This window comes from Dendronephthya gigantea, unplaced genomic scaffold (assembly GCF_004324835.1).
Source record: "Dendronephthya gigantea isolate DGI-Jeju-01 unplaced genomic scaffold, DenGig_1.0 000165F, whole genome shotgun sequence".
NCBI lineage: Eukaryota > Metazoa > Cnidaria > Anthozoa > Malacalcyonacea > Nephtheidae > Dendronephthya > Dendronephthya gigantea.
Window position 1 is genome coordinate 138,976 of NW_021163175.1, and position 14,673 is coordinate 153,648.

At 37.5% G+C, this 14,673-nt stretch overlaps 1 protein-coding gene across 3 annotated transcripts in view; it reads left to right on the forward strand.

Annotated features, from left to right (window-relative positions):
- Window positions 1-14,673, forward strand: part of LOC114537828 (nuclear anchorage protein 1-like) — a 74,879-nt gene that overhangs the window by 34,707 nt on the left and 25,499 nt on the right. For all 3 annotated transcript variants that reach the window (XM_028558926.1, XM_028558928.1, XM_028558927.1), the window contains 29 exons: window positions 111-296; window positions 919-1,122; window positions 1,340-1,528; window positions 2,014-2,223; window positions 3,200-3,384; window positions 3,500-3,829; window positions 4,012-4,156; window positions 4,310-4,633; window positions 4,883-5,064; window positions 5,167-5,311; window positions 5,526-5,837; window positions 6,280-6,462; window positions 6,652-6,888; window positions 7,304-7,489; window positions 7,828-8,031; window positions 8,184-8,362; window positions 8,606-8,750; window positions 8,918-9,102; window positions 9,380-9,524; window positions 9,875-10,056; window positions 10,429-10,570; window positions 10,978-11,159; window positions 11,425-11,572; window positions 11,655-11,969; window positions 12,585-12,767; window positions 13,013-13,342; window positions 13,512-13,691; window positions 13,803-14,114; window positions 14,267-14,451. In XM_028558926.1, coding sequence (XP_028414727.1) covers window positions 111-296; window positions 919-1,122; window positions 1,340-1,528; window positions 2,014-2,223; window positions 3,200-3,384; window positions 3,500-3,829; window positions 4,012-4,156; window positions 4,310-4,633; window positions 4,883-5,064; window positions 5,167-5,311; window positions 5,526-5,837; window positions 6,280-6,462; window positions 6,652-6,888; window positions 7,304-7,489; window positions 7,828-8,031; window positions 8,184-8,362; window positions 8,606-8,750; window positions 8,918-9,102; window positions 9,380-9,524; window positions 9,875-10,056; window positions 10,429-10,570; window positions 10,978-11,159; window positions 11,425-11,572; window positions 11,655-11,969; window positions 12,585-12,767; window positions 13,013-13,342; window positions 13,512-13,691; window positions 13,803-14,114; window positions 14,267-14,451 — 6,035 coding nt within the window. The remainder of the gene's footprint in view (window positions 1-110; window positions 297-918; window positions 1,123-1,339; window positions 1,529-2,013; window positions 2,224-3,199; window positions 3,385-3,499; window positions 3,830-4,011; window positions 4,157-4,309; window positions 4,634-4,882; window positions 5,065-5,166; window positions 5,312-5,525; window positions 5,838-6,279; window positions 6,463-6,651; window positions 6,889-7,303; window positions 7,490-7,827; window positions 8,032-8,183; window positions 8,363-8,605; window positions 8,751-8,917; window positions 9,103-9,379; window positions 9,525-9,874; window positions 10,057-10,428; window positions 10,571-10,977; window positions 11,160-11,424; window positions 11,573-11,654; window positions 11,970-12,584; window positions 12,768-13,012; window positions 13,343-13,511; window positions 13,692-13,802; window positions 14,115-14,266; window positions 14,452-14,673) is intronic.

Consider the following 14,673-nt stretch of genomic DNA (forward strand, 5'->3'; position numbering starts at 1 on the left):
AGCTTTATCGGCTGTTTATGCCCAAGAGCCTGCTCCGAGTTCTCAAAACTTGGGTGAGCATTCTTGTACAAAATCATCGTCAAAGTGTTCAAACGTTTTTTGATGTTCAGGATGCCAAGGAAGAAGCCGAGGGGCAAGGAGAGTCACAAGAAAAGAAATTAAAAGAAGCCAGTGAAGATTTAATCCGCCATCTTGGTGAAGACTCCCCAGCCGCTGATGAGGTCAAAAAACAAACGGAAGAAGTTGATTCTGTGAGACAGAAGTTCATCAACGATATGGGTGATCGCATTGAAAAGGTAAAGGTTTTGCTACTCAACCCTTGTTGATCCAGTGTTACTACAGGAGAAAACCTAAACTAACTTTATTTATACTGGATAGCTCTATCAGTTCTAAACTGTTCTTCCTAGAGGTCCAGTAAGGATCATCTCTTATTGATCCAGTGTTACTACAGGAGGAAACCTAAACTATCTTTATTTATACTGGATAGTTCTATCAATTCTAAACTGTTCTTCCTAGAAGTCCAGTAAGGATCATCTCTTATCGATCCAGTGTTACTACAGGAGGAAACCTAAATGAAACTAACTTTATTTATACTGGATAGCTCTATCAGTTCTAAACTGTTCTTCCTAGAGGTCCAGTAAGGATCATCTCTTATTGATCCAGTGTTACTACAGAAGGAAACCTAAACTAACTTTATTTATACTGGATAGCTCTATCAGTTCTAAACTGTTCTTCCTAGAGGTTCAGGAAGGATCATCTCTTATTGATCCAGTGTTACTACAGGAGGAAACCTAAACTAAACTAACTTTATTTACACTGGATAGTTCTATCAGTTCTAAACTGCTCTTCCTAAAGGTCCAGTAAGGATCATCTCTCGCTAGACATTGATCAAGATCAACTCTAATTCTTTTCCTTTAGATTGAAAGCAGTGAAGAGAAAACTCGAGACTTGTACAATGACATTGACGATGTAACAAACTGGTTGGACACCACGGAAAACCTGATTGACAAGTATGAAAACCATGAGAAAGAAACCGCTGATGATGGTAGTTCACGTGAACAGCACGTGCGACAGGATGGTGAAGTTGAAGAAGAAATGGTACACGTTGTGGAGGACTTATTGGTACGTCTGAATCGATGGACTTCAATTTTACCCAATATTTTGTTACCTGATATAAATGGTTCTGTTCTGCCATAAAAGTTCTTCACATTTTGTATTGTATTCAATAGCAATCCAATTGGAAAACTTAAAAACCCATGCATTCTAACACTTTAATTGCCAAATTAGTGTCTCGTTTATCTTATTGTTTGAAATGCTTCACATTCGCCGTTTCTTTAAGATTAAACGCAAAGAAATCCCAGAGTTCGAAGCACGTCTGGATAACGCGGAGTCATCAGCAGAACACTTGGATGACCAGTTGCTGGATGAATCGACCGTTGAAAATACTCAGGTTAAAGTAAAAGACATGAAAGTTCGCTGGGGTGTTGTAACACAAAGACTGGATGAATTTTGCAACCGTGATATACCTGTAAGTGCTATTTTAGATGACCTGCAGTATTTTCAAGGCTAAGAGAAAATGTGAATTCTTTCATTCAAAAACTGAAGGTTTTCTAATTGAAAATCTTCGTTTCTTCCGAGGCCGGTTGTACAAAAGCTGTACAGCGCAATCTACCGAATCGTGTTTTTCAATTGCTCTAAAACTGTCGGATCCAAATCTGGAATTTGATTGTTTTTCACAGATGTTTACAACGATTTAAAACATTCATATCCCGTGCTAGCGCTATCCAGCATTTGAACAACCGTCTTCGGGCATTTAATAGCAATATTAGCAGCTTTATCGTCCTAACGTTTGAAATAAACTCGCTAAAAAAGCTTTAAAATTCTAGAACCTTGGCTGTAAATATCTTTCGGGCTTCAAGCAACTACATTTCAATTGTCATGACATTTACGAGAGCAATACTTCTAATTTTAATAATGATTGTCGATGGGTTAATGTTTCCCTTTTTTTTGCAGGAAATTGAGATAGCTCAGATCAAAGCGGAACATCTTGAGGAGGATTCGTTGGATGAAACTGATATGAGATCAGTTGTGCCACTGGATGTATGGCGAGAGAAAGTTAGAAAGGTGAATTTGTTGTTGAAATATGTTGAACGGTTGGTTGGTGTCAATGCTGATGGAAAAGAGGATTATGCAAGTATACGAATCTTAGCATCCAACACGAAGGTAAATTCAGCCTAATCCTCTTACTAGTTGTCTTTGGAAAACAGTTTAGAACTGATAGAGCTATCCAGTATAAATAAAGTTAGTTTAGTTTAGGTTTCCTCCTGTAGTAACACTGGATCAATAAGAGATGATTCTTACTGGACCTCTAGGAAGAACAGTCTAGAGCTGATAGAGTTATCCAGTATAAATAAAGTTAGTTTAGTTTAGGTTTCCTCCTGTAGTAACACTGGATCAATAAGAGATGATCCTTACTGGACCTCTAGGAAGAACAGTTTAGAACTGATAGAGCTATCCAGTATAAATAAAGTTAGTTTAGTTTAGGTTTCCTCCTGTAGTAACACTGGATCAATAAGAGATGATCCTTACTGGACCTCTAGGAAGAACAGTTTAGAACTGATAGAACTATCCAGTATAAATAAAGTTAGTTTAGTTTAGGTTTCCTCCTGTAGTAACACTGGATCAATAAGAGATGATCCTTACTGGACCTCTAGGAAGAACAGTTTAGAACTGATAGAACTATCCAGTATAAATAAAGTTAGTTTAGTTTAGGTTTCCTCCTGTAGTAACACTGGATCAATAAGAGATGATCCTTACTGGACCTCTAGGAAGAACAGTTTAGAACTGATAGAACTATCCAGTATAAATAAAGTTAGTTTAGTTTAGGTTTCCTCCTGTAGTAACACTGGATCAATAAGAGATTATCCTTACTGGACCTCTAGGAAGAACAGTTTAGAACTGATAGAACTATCCAGTATAAATTAAGTTAGTTTAGTTTAGGTTTCCTCCTGTAGTAACACTGGATCAATAAGAGATGATCCTTACTGGACCTCTAGGAAGAACAGTTTAGAACTGATAGAACTATCCAGTATAAATAAAGTTAGTTTAGTTTAGGTTTCCTCCTGTAGTAACACTGGATGAATAAGAGATGATCTTTACTTAGATAATCTTGGCCTAAACTGTAGTATTTCATCTCTAGGAAGCAACAAAGACAATTACCTTGTACTGCAAGCCAAGAGTTCAAGTCATCAAAACACAGGGAATAAATATTATAAGCGAAGATCCTCATGACATTGACAGAGGGGAAGAAATAACGGACACAATCGATTCACTTAGAAAAAGAGTTGAAACCTCAGAGAATAATGCAGGCATACTTAAAATGAAGTATGTAAAATATTTTTACAAAATTGATCTCGTTACGTCCATTTGCGATCCATTTTGATTCATTTAACCGAGCTTGCAAATCCATTTTTACTTTTTTTCCATCTTTCTTAAACAGGGTACGAGATTTGGCTTTAGATTACTTCAACAATCGTCTAAATCATTGTGAAATTGCTCTTGAAAGCGAGGAAGAAAACGTCGAAAAATTACTTGCAACAAAACCTGATATTGAAACCACACAAGAGCAGATGGTGCTTTTGAAAGAAGGCCGCAAAGAATTTGACAAAAATAAAGAAGATTATGAAAACGTTGTTAACGAATTGAAAGATAAAAAGATTGTGGAATTGTTGACGAAAGATGGATTTCAAGGAACTCTAGCAGATAAAAGTCAAAACATTAAAAAACGGCGAGATGCTGTGGAGAAAAAGTTATCAGAATCCAAAACACGGTAGGCTAGATAGTGTGTTCAATATAATTTGAATGAAATCTTCATTGCTCTTTCTTTATCTGCTGATTTCTCGGTTTTCAAGGCAGAATTGAAAGCATATATTCTCTGAATCATTTGTTGAAGGCCACATTTCTTGCACACCAACGTTTTTTTTAATATTTTCGGGTTCAATTTTATTCTAGAATACATCGAAATTTGATATCACATTTGTCCGAGATGAAGAAGGTTGTTGGAAAATGGCTGGCTTCTTGTGAAAAGAAAGAAAAATCTATAAACGTTGAGCCGTCTCCCACACACGACCCAGTTGCCGAATACAAAAAATTAATGGTAAGCGTTTTCAAATCAATATTTTGATGTATTCTCAAGCGAAATCCAAGGAAATTTGAACGCAAATGAACAGAATATACACTGATTTTTAAGGACTAGTATTAAATTTCCATATTATGTTTTGGTCTAGTTTACGATTTGTTTTGTTTAAAGGTTTTGCTTGAAGATTTGAACGAAGGAGAGTCAAAGTATGATAGCGTTCTTCAGTTGAACAAACAGTTGATATCAGACAACGTTCTTGAAGGAAGGAAAGCATCTAGCTCCGAGAAAGATCTTCAGTCATTCGCTACTCGTTTTGCTGTGGTGGGCAAACGTGTTCATGATAAGAACGGTGCGCTGTACATAATTCTTCTCAACCTGGCTCAAACCACGATGGATGAAGCTGGTGACAATATCGCAGAGATGGATGAGAAAGTTGAGCAAACTAACATGGCTGAAAGATTCCCGCAAATCAAACAAGATTTCCAGAACGCAAAGGTATTATGATGATGTTTACTGTGTATATTACTTTGAAGAGATGACCCAGTGTTACTACAGGAGGAAACCTACACTAAACTAACTTTATTTATACTAGATAGATCTATCAGTTCTAAACTGTTCTTTCTAGAGGTCCAGTAAGGATCATCTCTTATTGATCCGTTGTTACTACAGGAGGAAACCTAAACTAAACTAACTTTATTTATGCTGGATAACTCTATCAGTGCTAAACTGTTCTTATTTTCATAGAGTGTCAAAGACGAAGTTGATGATTTCTGCGAGAAATCAAAAGAAACTTTAAAGGATGTTCACGTAATCATAGCTCTAGATGCCTTCAACAATGAAGACAAGAAAAATCTGGATGAACGAAGAAACGAATTGAAAGACAAAAACTCGCAGTTATCAGAAAAATCAGACGAGAAATTCGACAAGTGAGTCTCATGCCATTGCATCTTACGCTTCGACGAGAATACCAAGTGTAATTTATGTGTTTTTTTTAACCAAAACTGTGTTAAACTTTACACGAATTTCAGTTTTGCGAAGGAGTATAATAAAATCATTGACAGTGAAGTAAGGAATCGTAAAATGTGGTTTGATTCCAATGAATCTTGGATGGGCATCACCGACCACGATGTTGATAATCTGCCAGGCTTTGCTAAAAAACTTGATGATCAAACGGTTAGTGCTTCATTCATTTAAATGATTGATTTCAAAGAAATCGTACTGGAAGTGCTCGTTACTCCTGAATTGAGGAAACAAGTTGATATTTTCCTAAATCAGTATCTTCCGCCAAAGTACTAAGACCGCTTAAATCCGAGATTTTGTTGCTTGCATAGTTTTCTTAACTGAGAGGTCTGGACGATTTTAAAATAAATGCTTTTTTACCTTTTAGATTTTCCAGGAGGAACTCGAGCATCGTAAGATGGAAGGATTGATCGACGAAGCAAGGGATAACGAAGACCTTTCTCCTGAAACGAGGTTCTTGATCTACGACCTTGATGACAAGTGGTCTACGATGAACAGTTGGTCTGAAGAACGATTAGACAGACTCACGACGATCAATGAAGATTGGGAGAAACTTCGCAAGCAAGAAAAAGATCTTTTAGACGAAATTGACGACAATGATGCCAGACTAAAGTTGCTTTCGTCTCCTGTGGATTTGTCAGACAAAGAAGACATTGAAAATCAAAGAAATGAACTCAAGGTTTGTTTATTTCTTTACAGCAATAGGAAACCTAAACTAACTTTATTTACACTTGATAGCTCTATCAGTTCTAAACTGTTCTTCCTAGAGGTCCAGTAAGGATCATCTCTTTTTGATCCAGTGTTACTACAGGAGGAAACCTAAACTAAACTAACTTTATTTATACTGGACAGCTCTATCAGTTCTAAACTGTTCTTCCTAGAGGTCCAGTAAGGATCATCTCTTTTTGATCCAGTGTTACTACTGGAGGAAACCTAAACTAAACTAACTTTATTTATACTGGACAGCTCTATCAGTTCTAAACTGTTCTTCCTAGAGGTCCAGTAAGGATCACCCTTATTGATCCAGTGTTACTACAGAAAGAAACCAAAACTAAACTAACTTTATTTACACCGGATAGCTCTATCAGTTCTAAACTAACTGACATCTTGCTTCTAAAAAGGATGCCCAGTCGAGTGTACAGGAGCTTCAATTAAATGTGGTGAAAATGAAGAAAGTCTCAAATGATTTGGTTAAACTTGTTGGTCCTGACAGCCCAGCTGGTAAACGAATGGAAAATGAATTCAATGATGTCAACAAATGCTACGATAACCTGTGCGTAGACACCTTGGAGAGAATGAAAAAGGTATGGAACTGATTTGGAAACAAAGTGCAAGATTTCATTCTAAGATCCTGCAACGTCAGAGTTATCGATAGTATTTACAAACTAACAAAAAATAAACAAATACAGGTCATACACACTGAGCTAACTTTCATTTCTTAAAACTTTATATAAAGATACATAAGTTTACTAATTCTTTTCTTTCTACAACAGCTTGATTCATCAGAGCGAAAGGCGAAGACTCTTTACAATCACATGGATGATATCAACTTGACAATGGAGGAAAGCGAGAATATTTTGAGTTCTTTAAACGATGAAATAAAGAAGGCAGAAGAGAAGAAAGACATCGCAAAAGGGGAAGAAATAAACGAAAATGAAGAGGAAGAACTTCCTGAAAAAGAAAAGGAGAAACAGGCTTCTGATTTGAACAAGTTTGTTGATCAAATTTCGGTAAGTTATTTTATGCTTTTGTAATCCACTAAATTATGTCTAAGACTGCTACAGATATATACTTTCAATGGTCTGATTTTGGACATAGTTTTGAGATGACCAGGGGCCGGTTTTATCAAGCCCGTTAAACTTAAACCGCGGGTAAGTTCAAAATAGAAAGCAAGTCTAACGTTTTACTCAAGAAGCAAACTAAATGTATTTAACCTTAACACAAAGATACTGTTTACAACTACATATTCAGTGCATAATATTCAAGTTGACTCATTCAAGAGAGATGTAAGAGTGTTATTTAATTTTGAGTTATCCGCCGTTTAAGCTAAACGGGCTTGATACAACCGGCCCCTGAGAAATATTGTTGTAGTTTTCAACTGGGTGCTTTGAAGATATAATGGATGGCGTGTTCTGTTCTTTGTAGCTTCGTTTGGGTGAGCGGCCAGAGGAAAAGGCACGCGTTCAACGTGCCAAGGAACTGGAGGCAAGTCTCAACGAAGATCTCGGCGAAGAAGCGAGGGATGTTCTTCAAAAACAAGTGGAAGAGTTCGACAATCGTTGGGATGATCTCAATACGAAAATGGACCAAGTTGTGAAAGAACGTGAATCTGTTAGTAACCCATAGGTTTTGCGAGAACTTCCTTGAATACCTTACTGGACCTCTAGGAAGAACAGTTTAGAACTGATAGAGCTATCCAGTATAAATAAAGTTAGTTTAGTTTAGGTTTCCTCCTGTAGTAACACTGGATCAATAAGAGATGGTCCTTACTGGATCTCTAGAAAGAACAGTTTAGAACTGATAGAGCTATCCAGTATAAATAAAGTTAGTTTAGTTTAGGTTTCTTCCTGTAGTAACACTGGATCAATAAGAGAGGATCCATACTGGATATTGGAACGAGCAAATGATTATTAAAAATCGTGTTTAAACAAACATTTGTTTTCTTCCAGGAGGAGCCCGCGGTAATCAAAGCAATCCAAGTTGAAGAAGTTGAATCGTCTCTTCCTGAAGATCTAACTGTGGACTATGGTTCATGGAAGGGAGATGCAGCTGAAATTGACGAGTCTTTGCTGAAATCACAAAACACTCTTCAAGAATTTGATGTTGATGTCAAGGATTACTCCAGTCTGACAAAAGTTGAAACTGAAACGCAGGTGCGTGTTCAAGAAAATAACCATTCCTGGATTAAAATTGTGCTATATATGTTGAAACTCTCGAGAAATTAGGTTATTGCCTTTTCATTAATCGATTCAAAACCGAACGATAAAAGGACTTATTTAGGACGCTTTTTTCTGCGTTTTTTCAGGACATCATCGACAAGATGAACACGGAATTTAAGCCAAAACTCATCTCTCTTCGTTCGTCTGGTGAAAAAATCTCTGATCAAGATCCAGCAGTTGCCCAAGAAGACGTTGATGACATCGTGAACTCTTCACAAAAAAATCTCGAAGGATTGCAAAGCGCTTTGGAACTACGAAAATTGAGGTATAGTTCACCTTTATTTCTACACATTTCACTGTAGTTTTGACTCTTGTAGTCGAGACAAAAGTTCAAAATTGATCGTTTAGTTTCTCTCTGTGGATTAAATAATTTGAACCAATCCAAAACTCGCCTCAAAATGTAAGCTTAATGTAGCGAAATTATCTTTCAAAACGGATTTATACCTAAAGTAGCTCAGCATTGATTTACAATCGTAAGTTCACTGAAATAAATCTCACGTCATTCTAGATTGCGTGATGCTGCTGTACAGCATATAAATGATAGGATACTGGAGTGCGATGCCAAAGTTGGGGATGAAAAAGTCAAACTTCAACTGATCACGCCACCAGGAAAAGATCTTGATACCGTTTTAGATCAGCTCTCAGCATTAGAGGTAACCTTTACATGTTTCTTTTGTTATTCAATCCTGGTTGAGTTTGTGGACAAATTGTCGGTTCAACAGATCCACTAAAGGTAAATGCATTGTAGAAACAGTGCGAGAATGTAATCTAAATATATTCAAGATAAGAAAATTATTTTGACAATGATTTTCCCTCACAGAACAACGAAGAGACATTTCAGACGAATCAAGTGCAGTTTGAGGAAGTGCAAGTTCACTTGAACGAACTGAAAAAGAACAAGATTTTGACCGCTCCTGAATTCCAAGAACAGTTTCAAGATGACTGTAAAGATATTGCAATTGAACGCGCGCAAATCCTCAAGCAAACTAAAGATCATAAAAACAAGTATGTTCCATTATCTAAAACCTGAAATGCTTTATTTATACTGGATAGTTCTATCAGTTCTAAACTGTTCTTCCTAGAGGTCCAGTAAGAATCATATCTTATTGATCCAATGTTACTACAAGAGGAAACCTAAACTAAACTAACCTTATTTATACTGGATAACTCTATCAGTTCTAAACTGTTCTTCCTAGAGGTCCAGTAAGGATCATCTCTCCTATTGATCCAGTGTTACTGCAGGAGGAAACTTAAACCAAAGTTTTTTTCGAAATATTTTCAGGCTCTATCGTGCTCTCATAAACATTTTTGATGTCCGAAGAAAAGAAATAACCAAATGGTTAAAGAATTGTGAGAAGAAATCAAAAGAAATTCCAAATGACATAGAAGATCTTGATGAGGGTTTGGTTGTAGTGAAGAAAATAAAGGTAAATAAGTATTGCATTGCAAGCTAATGGATTAACAAGAAACACTGACAGATAGTTTTGTTAACTTATTAACTGACAGTACTCTTCCACTGATGAGTAAAATCATCTGACATTAGACAGAGTAAAATACTAAAGTAGACCACATCTGGGTGCTTTGCAAGCTAATGGGTTAACAAGAGACACTGACAGATAGTTTTGTTAACTTATTAACTGACAGTACTCTTCCACTGAAGAGTAAAATCATCTGACATCAGACAGAGTAAAATACTAAAGTAGGTCACGTCTGGGTGCATTGCAAGCTAAGATTAAAAAAGGTAGTACTTGATCAAAACAAGAGCTTTTTCTCGCAGGAAATGGAAGATGTGTTGGCACAAGGGGAACCAAATTACCACGAAACGGTCGAGCTTTCCAAGACTGTCCTAGAGAAGGAAGTTCTGGTCGATAAGAAGGCCAAAGATGCTGAGAACGATATGAAGAATTCTTCAATACGATACAACGAAATCTTGGAAGATGTACAGAACAGAAAAAACAGGTAAGACTACCTTTGTTGTTGTAAATTAAGTCCTCATATTTTGGGGCTGGTTGTATCAAGGCCTTTTAGCTTAAACGGTGGATAAGTCAAAATTAAATAACACTCTTACATCTCTCTTGAATGAGTCAACTTGAATATTATGCACTGAATATGTAAAACACAGTATCTTTGTATTAAGGTTAAAAACATTTAGTTTGCTTGTTGAATAAAACGATAGACTTGCTTTCTATTTTGAACTTATCCACCGTTTAAGATAAACGGGCTTGATACAACCAGCCCCTGAAAAGGAAAAGCTGTGCGGTTAATTTGAAAGGTCTAATTGTTTTTGGACTCGATTCTGGAGGTGTTTTTGAACTTCAAAATCCTTTTCAGCTTGTACAAGACAATCTATGAACTCCTGAGCGTGCAACTGGATGAAACGGAACAAGAAATTAAGAAAGGTGAACAGATTGTTCAAATCGAATCAAAACCCGAAGATCCAGCCGCTACACACGAAGAACTGAGTAATCTGCAAGTAAGTTTGAAATGATCTGGGATATCGGTGTTTTCCAAGGATGATTTTATATGTATAACCACCTTGTCACCCCCCTGCCAACAGGCACATTTTCAATATGGGCAGGGGGGGATGATCGCTTCAATTTACTGTACTTGCTTAGTGATGAATCATTGGAAAAACCACCCCCCTGCCAACATCCCGTTTTTAATATTTGCAGGGGGGTGATTGGCTCCATTTACGGTACTTGCTGAGTGATGAATCATTGGGAGAAACCGCCCCCCTGCCAACAGCCCATCTTTTAATATTTGCAGGGGGTTGATTGCTTCCATTTACGGTACTTGCAGAGTCACTTAGGAAAAAAACAGTTTTCCTTCTGATAGGTATTCTGTGACTTAACTCTGTTTAAATCATTTGGTTTTGCTTAGAGCGTTGTCAGCACGTCAGATAAACTGGAGGAAGATAGCGGAAAGCTATTTGACACGGCAAACACCTTGCTATCGGCTGATATCTTCCCCCAAGACGATAAAAGGGAAATACGAAAGAGGGTTATTGATTTGGACAAAAGAACGTACGAATTGCCCGACGCTGCTAAGGAGAAATACGAAAAGTAAATACTCGATATCTATCTGGAAATATTTGCTGTAAAATGGGTTATTTTGCGGCGCAGTTGCCTATCCTGAATATGCATTAAGTTATCTGATAGTGATCTCTAAATACAAAGCTTTTACAAAATGTTTTTTAACCAACAAAACAAAACGGTTGAAAAGAATTTTTCATAGCTTAGAAAGGAATACTTTTCACAACTCTTTTGTGAAGTTACTCGAAGTTTTATTGTGGTGTTTGAATGTGTTTATATCTATCATTATTTTCAGAGTGTATGCCGTTTATCTGACAAATCTCACGAAGTTAATTCAAATACGAACGGAATGGATCACTTCAAACGAATCTCGTTTGGACCAGACTGACACAACTGATGCTCTTGATATCCCTGATCTCGAAAATAAACTGGACGAACACGAAGTGAGTGATTAATACTAATAACTCCTAAATTGCTTTCAAACATTACCAACCCTAATCGCCCGCCTTGCCTGTCGATTTTCAGGAGTTTCAGAGAGATTTGAAAACGAATAACGTCCGTTCCGTGCTGGGGCAAATTCGTGACACAGGGGATATCGATCCAGATGTGCCACTTTCGGAATTACAGAGTCTGGAAAAGCGCTGGGACGAGTTTAACGCTTGGGCGGAACAAAGGAAGATCTTTCTTCAGGGGACTCTTGTGAAGTGGAAGGCATTTCGACAGGAACAATTGGCTTTGGTTGACTGGATCGACAAGAAAGATGCTGAGTTGCAAGTTCTAGATACGCCAGTTAACTTAGCCGATGAAAATGCCGTTCAGCAAAGATTGGAAATGGTTAAGGTAGGGTTGTCTTTTCCTCCGTGGTTGAATGCGGAGATAAAGTTGAACAAGAGTTGACAAGCGAGAGTTTACATGAGAGTTTCATCAACTATCATTGCTTGATCAAACGAGAACAAGAGTTGCATGAGAGTTGACAAGCGAGAGTTTACATGAGAGTTTCATCAACTATCATTGCTTGATCAAACGAGAACAAGAGTTGCATGAGAGTTGACAAGCGAGAGTTTACATGAGAGTTTCATCAACTATCATTGCTTGATCAAACGAGAACAGGAGTTGCATGAGAGTTGACAAGCGAGAGTTTACATGAGAGTTTCATCAACTATCATTGCTGGATCAAACGAGAACAAGAGTTGCATGAGAGTTGACTAGCGAGAGTTTACATGAGAGTTTCATCAACTATCATTGCTTCATCAAACGAGAACAAGAGTTGCATGAGAGTTGACAAGCGAGAGTTTACATGAGAGTTTCATCAACTATCATTGCTTGATCAAACGAGAACAAGAGTTGCATGAGAGTTGACAAGCGAGAGTTTACATGAGAGTTTCATCAACTATCATTGCGTAATCAAACCAGAGCCGTCTGGAATACAATTATAATGTCTGATTCCTTTTTCAGAGCCTACAGTCAGATGTAATCCAGCAGTCTCCAAGTCTAGTTCACTTCAAGAACACGGGGCAAGCCTTGCTTGTAAATCTCAACCCACAGTCGGAAGGTGCAGAGAAAGTAAATAAGCAGATTGAAGATTTCGATAATTGTTGGAAAAAACTCGAGAAAGATATTGAAAGCAAAATTGAAAAGGTAAGAATTTCAAGGAACAACAGTTTAGAACTGATAGAACTATCCAGTATAAATAAAGTTCGTTTAGTTTATGTTTCCTCCTGTAGTAACACTGGATCAATAAGAGATGATCCTTACTGGACCTCTAGGAAGAACAGTTTAGAACTGATAGAGCTATCTAGTATAAATAAAGTTAGTTTAGTTTATGTTTTCTCCTGTAGTAACACTGGATAATGTATTGATGTATACTTAATAATTTTCTATAGATTGAGAAGTCGAACAGAACAATCAAAGCGATTTATTCCTATATGGACATTGTAAGCAATTGGTTGGATGACACAGACGGGAAACTAAATGAAGTTGATTCCACAAAAGATCAGTTGCGCCCAGCTTGCGTTTCTCCATTAAGCCACGCACGTCACAGTGTTGACGGTGCCTTCGCGAAAGAGCCTGAGGAAGAACCAAGAGAAGACGAAGAACAGAAAGTGAAGACTGGAGACGAGGCTGATGAGGATACTACTGGATCCAAGGGGCTAAGTGAGGACGAGAGGGAACAACTGCAGAGCAATATGGAGCATATAAAAGATGATATCAAGGTAGAAAATTAAACAACTCTATTGCTCTATCAGTTCTAAACTGTTCTTCCTAGAGGTCCAGTAAGGATCATCTCTTATTGATCCAGTTTACTACAGGACTTGATAAGTAGTAATTCCTGGTCGAAGCATTCTAACCAATAAACTTTATCATTTGCAATTCATCACACAGGGCAATTCTCAAGTCAAAGATCTAAACAAAGCTCGTATTGAACGTGTTCGACTTCTGGTGGATGATATTCAAGAAGACGTGGATGAAGATGGCGTTAACTCAATTGAAGCAAGAATCTGTGAGATTGGAGAAAGATTTGAACAGATTGACACCCGCTTAGGTCCTATAATTGAAGTAGTGGTATGTTGTTCTTGATAAATTATATAAAACCTAATGAATTTGACGATTTAAAGCTTTGGCATCGCTTTTTTAATGGAATAAATAAATGAACTGGGATATTTTTCGCTGTAGAAATCACCCGAGCTTTCTCAAGCGTCCAGTGAGACGGAACTAGTAACGTTTGATGTTCAGCGCACTGTGGAACTTCAATCAACTCCACCATCAGAACCAACACCAGCGGCCGGTACACCTGTGGATACGGTTGATATGGGGACCCTGAAGGTAACCGTGGAACCTTACAGCGGTCACGTGACTCTGGATATGAACCAATGGAGAAGCGTCGTGGTAAATTTCCGAGATTTTCTGCACAGATTGCAAATGAACATCAGAGATGTTGATAGCAAAGATTATGAAGAGATGAGGGAGTGTGAATCTGATACAAAGGTGGGTTTCTTGGTTTCTGGATTGAGTTTGACCGCATCTTTTTCTCTGGGATTTGTTACTGAATAACCAAACTTTTACGGCAAGGCACTGTAGTTTTGTGAATAGCTGGTGATTGTGAGATTGTGATAGTGTATTTATATTTGAATTGTCAGGCGTGTATTGATGCCATGGAAGCGTATGGAAGGCCTTGTCTTATCGATCTTACAAAGTCAGCTCAAGGAATGCTGGAGTCACCTGAATATACAGAAGATGAGAAGAATGAGATAAGAGCCACTCTTGAATCACTCACTGTTGGTGCACAGTTTGTTGACTTCAACACCAGAGACCAGAGATTCAGGTAATGTTGTAAAAATGTTCCTTACTGGACCTTTGTGAAAAAGAGTTTAGAACTGATAGAGCTACCCAGTTTAAATAAAGTCAGTTTAGTTTAGGTTTCCTCTTGTAGTAACACTAGATCAATAAGGGATGATCCTTACTGGACCTCTAGGAAGAACAGTTTAGAACTGATAGAGCTATCCAGTATAAATAAAGTTAGTTTAGTTTAGGTTTCCTCCTGTAA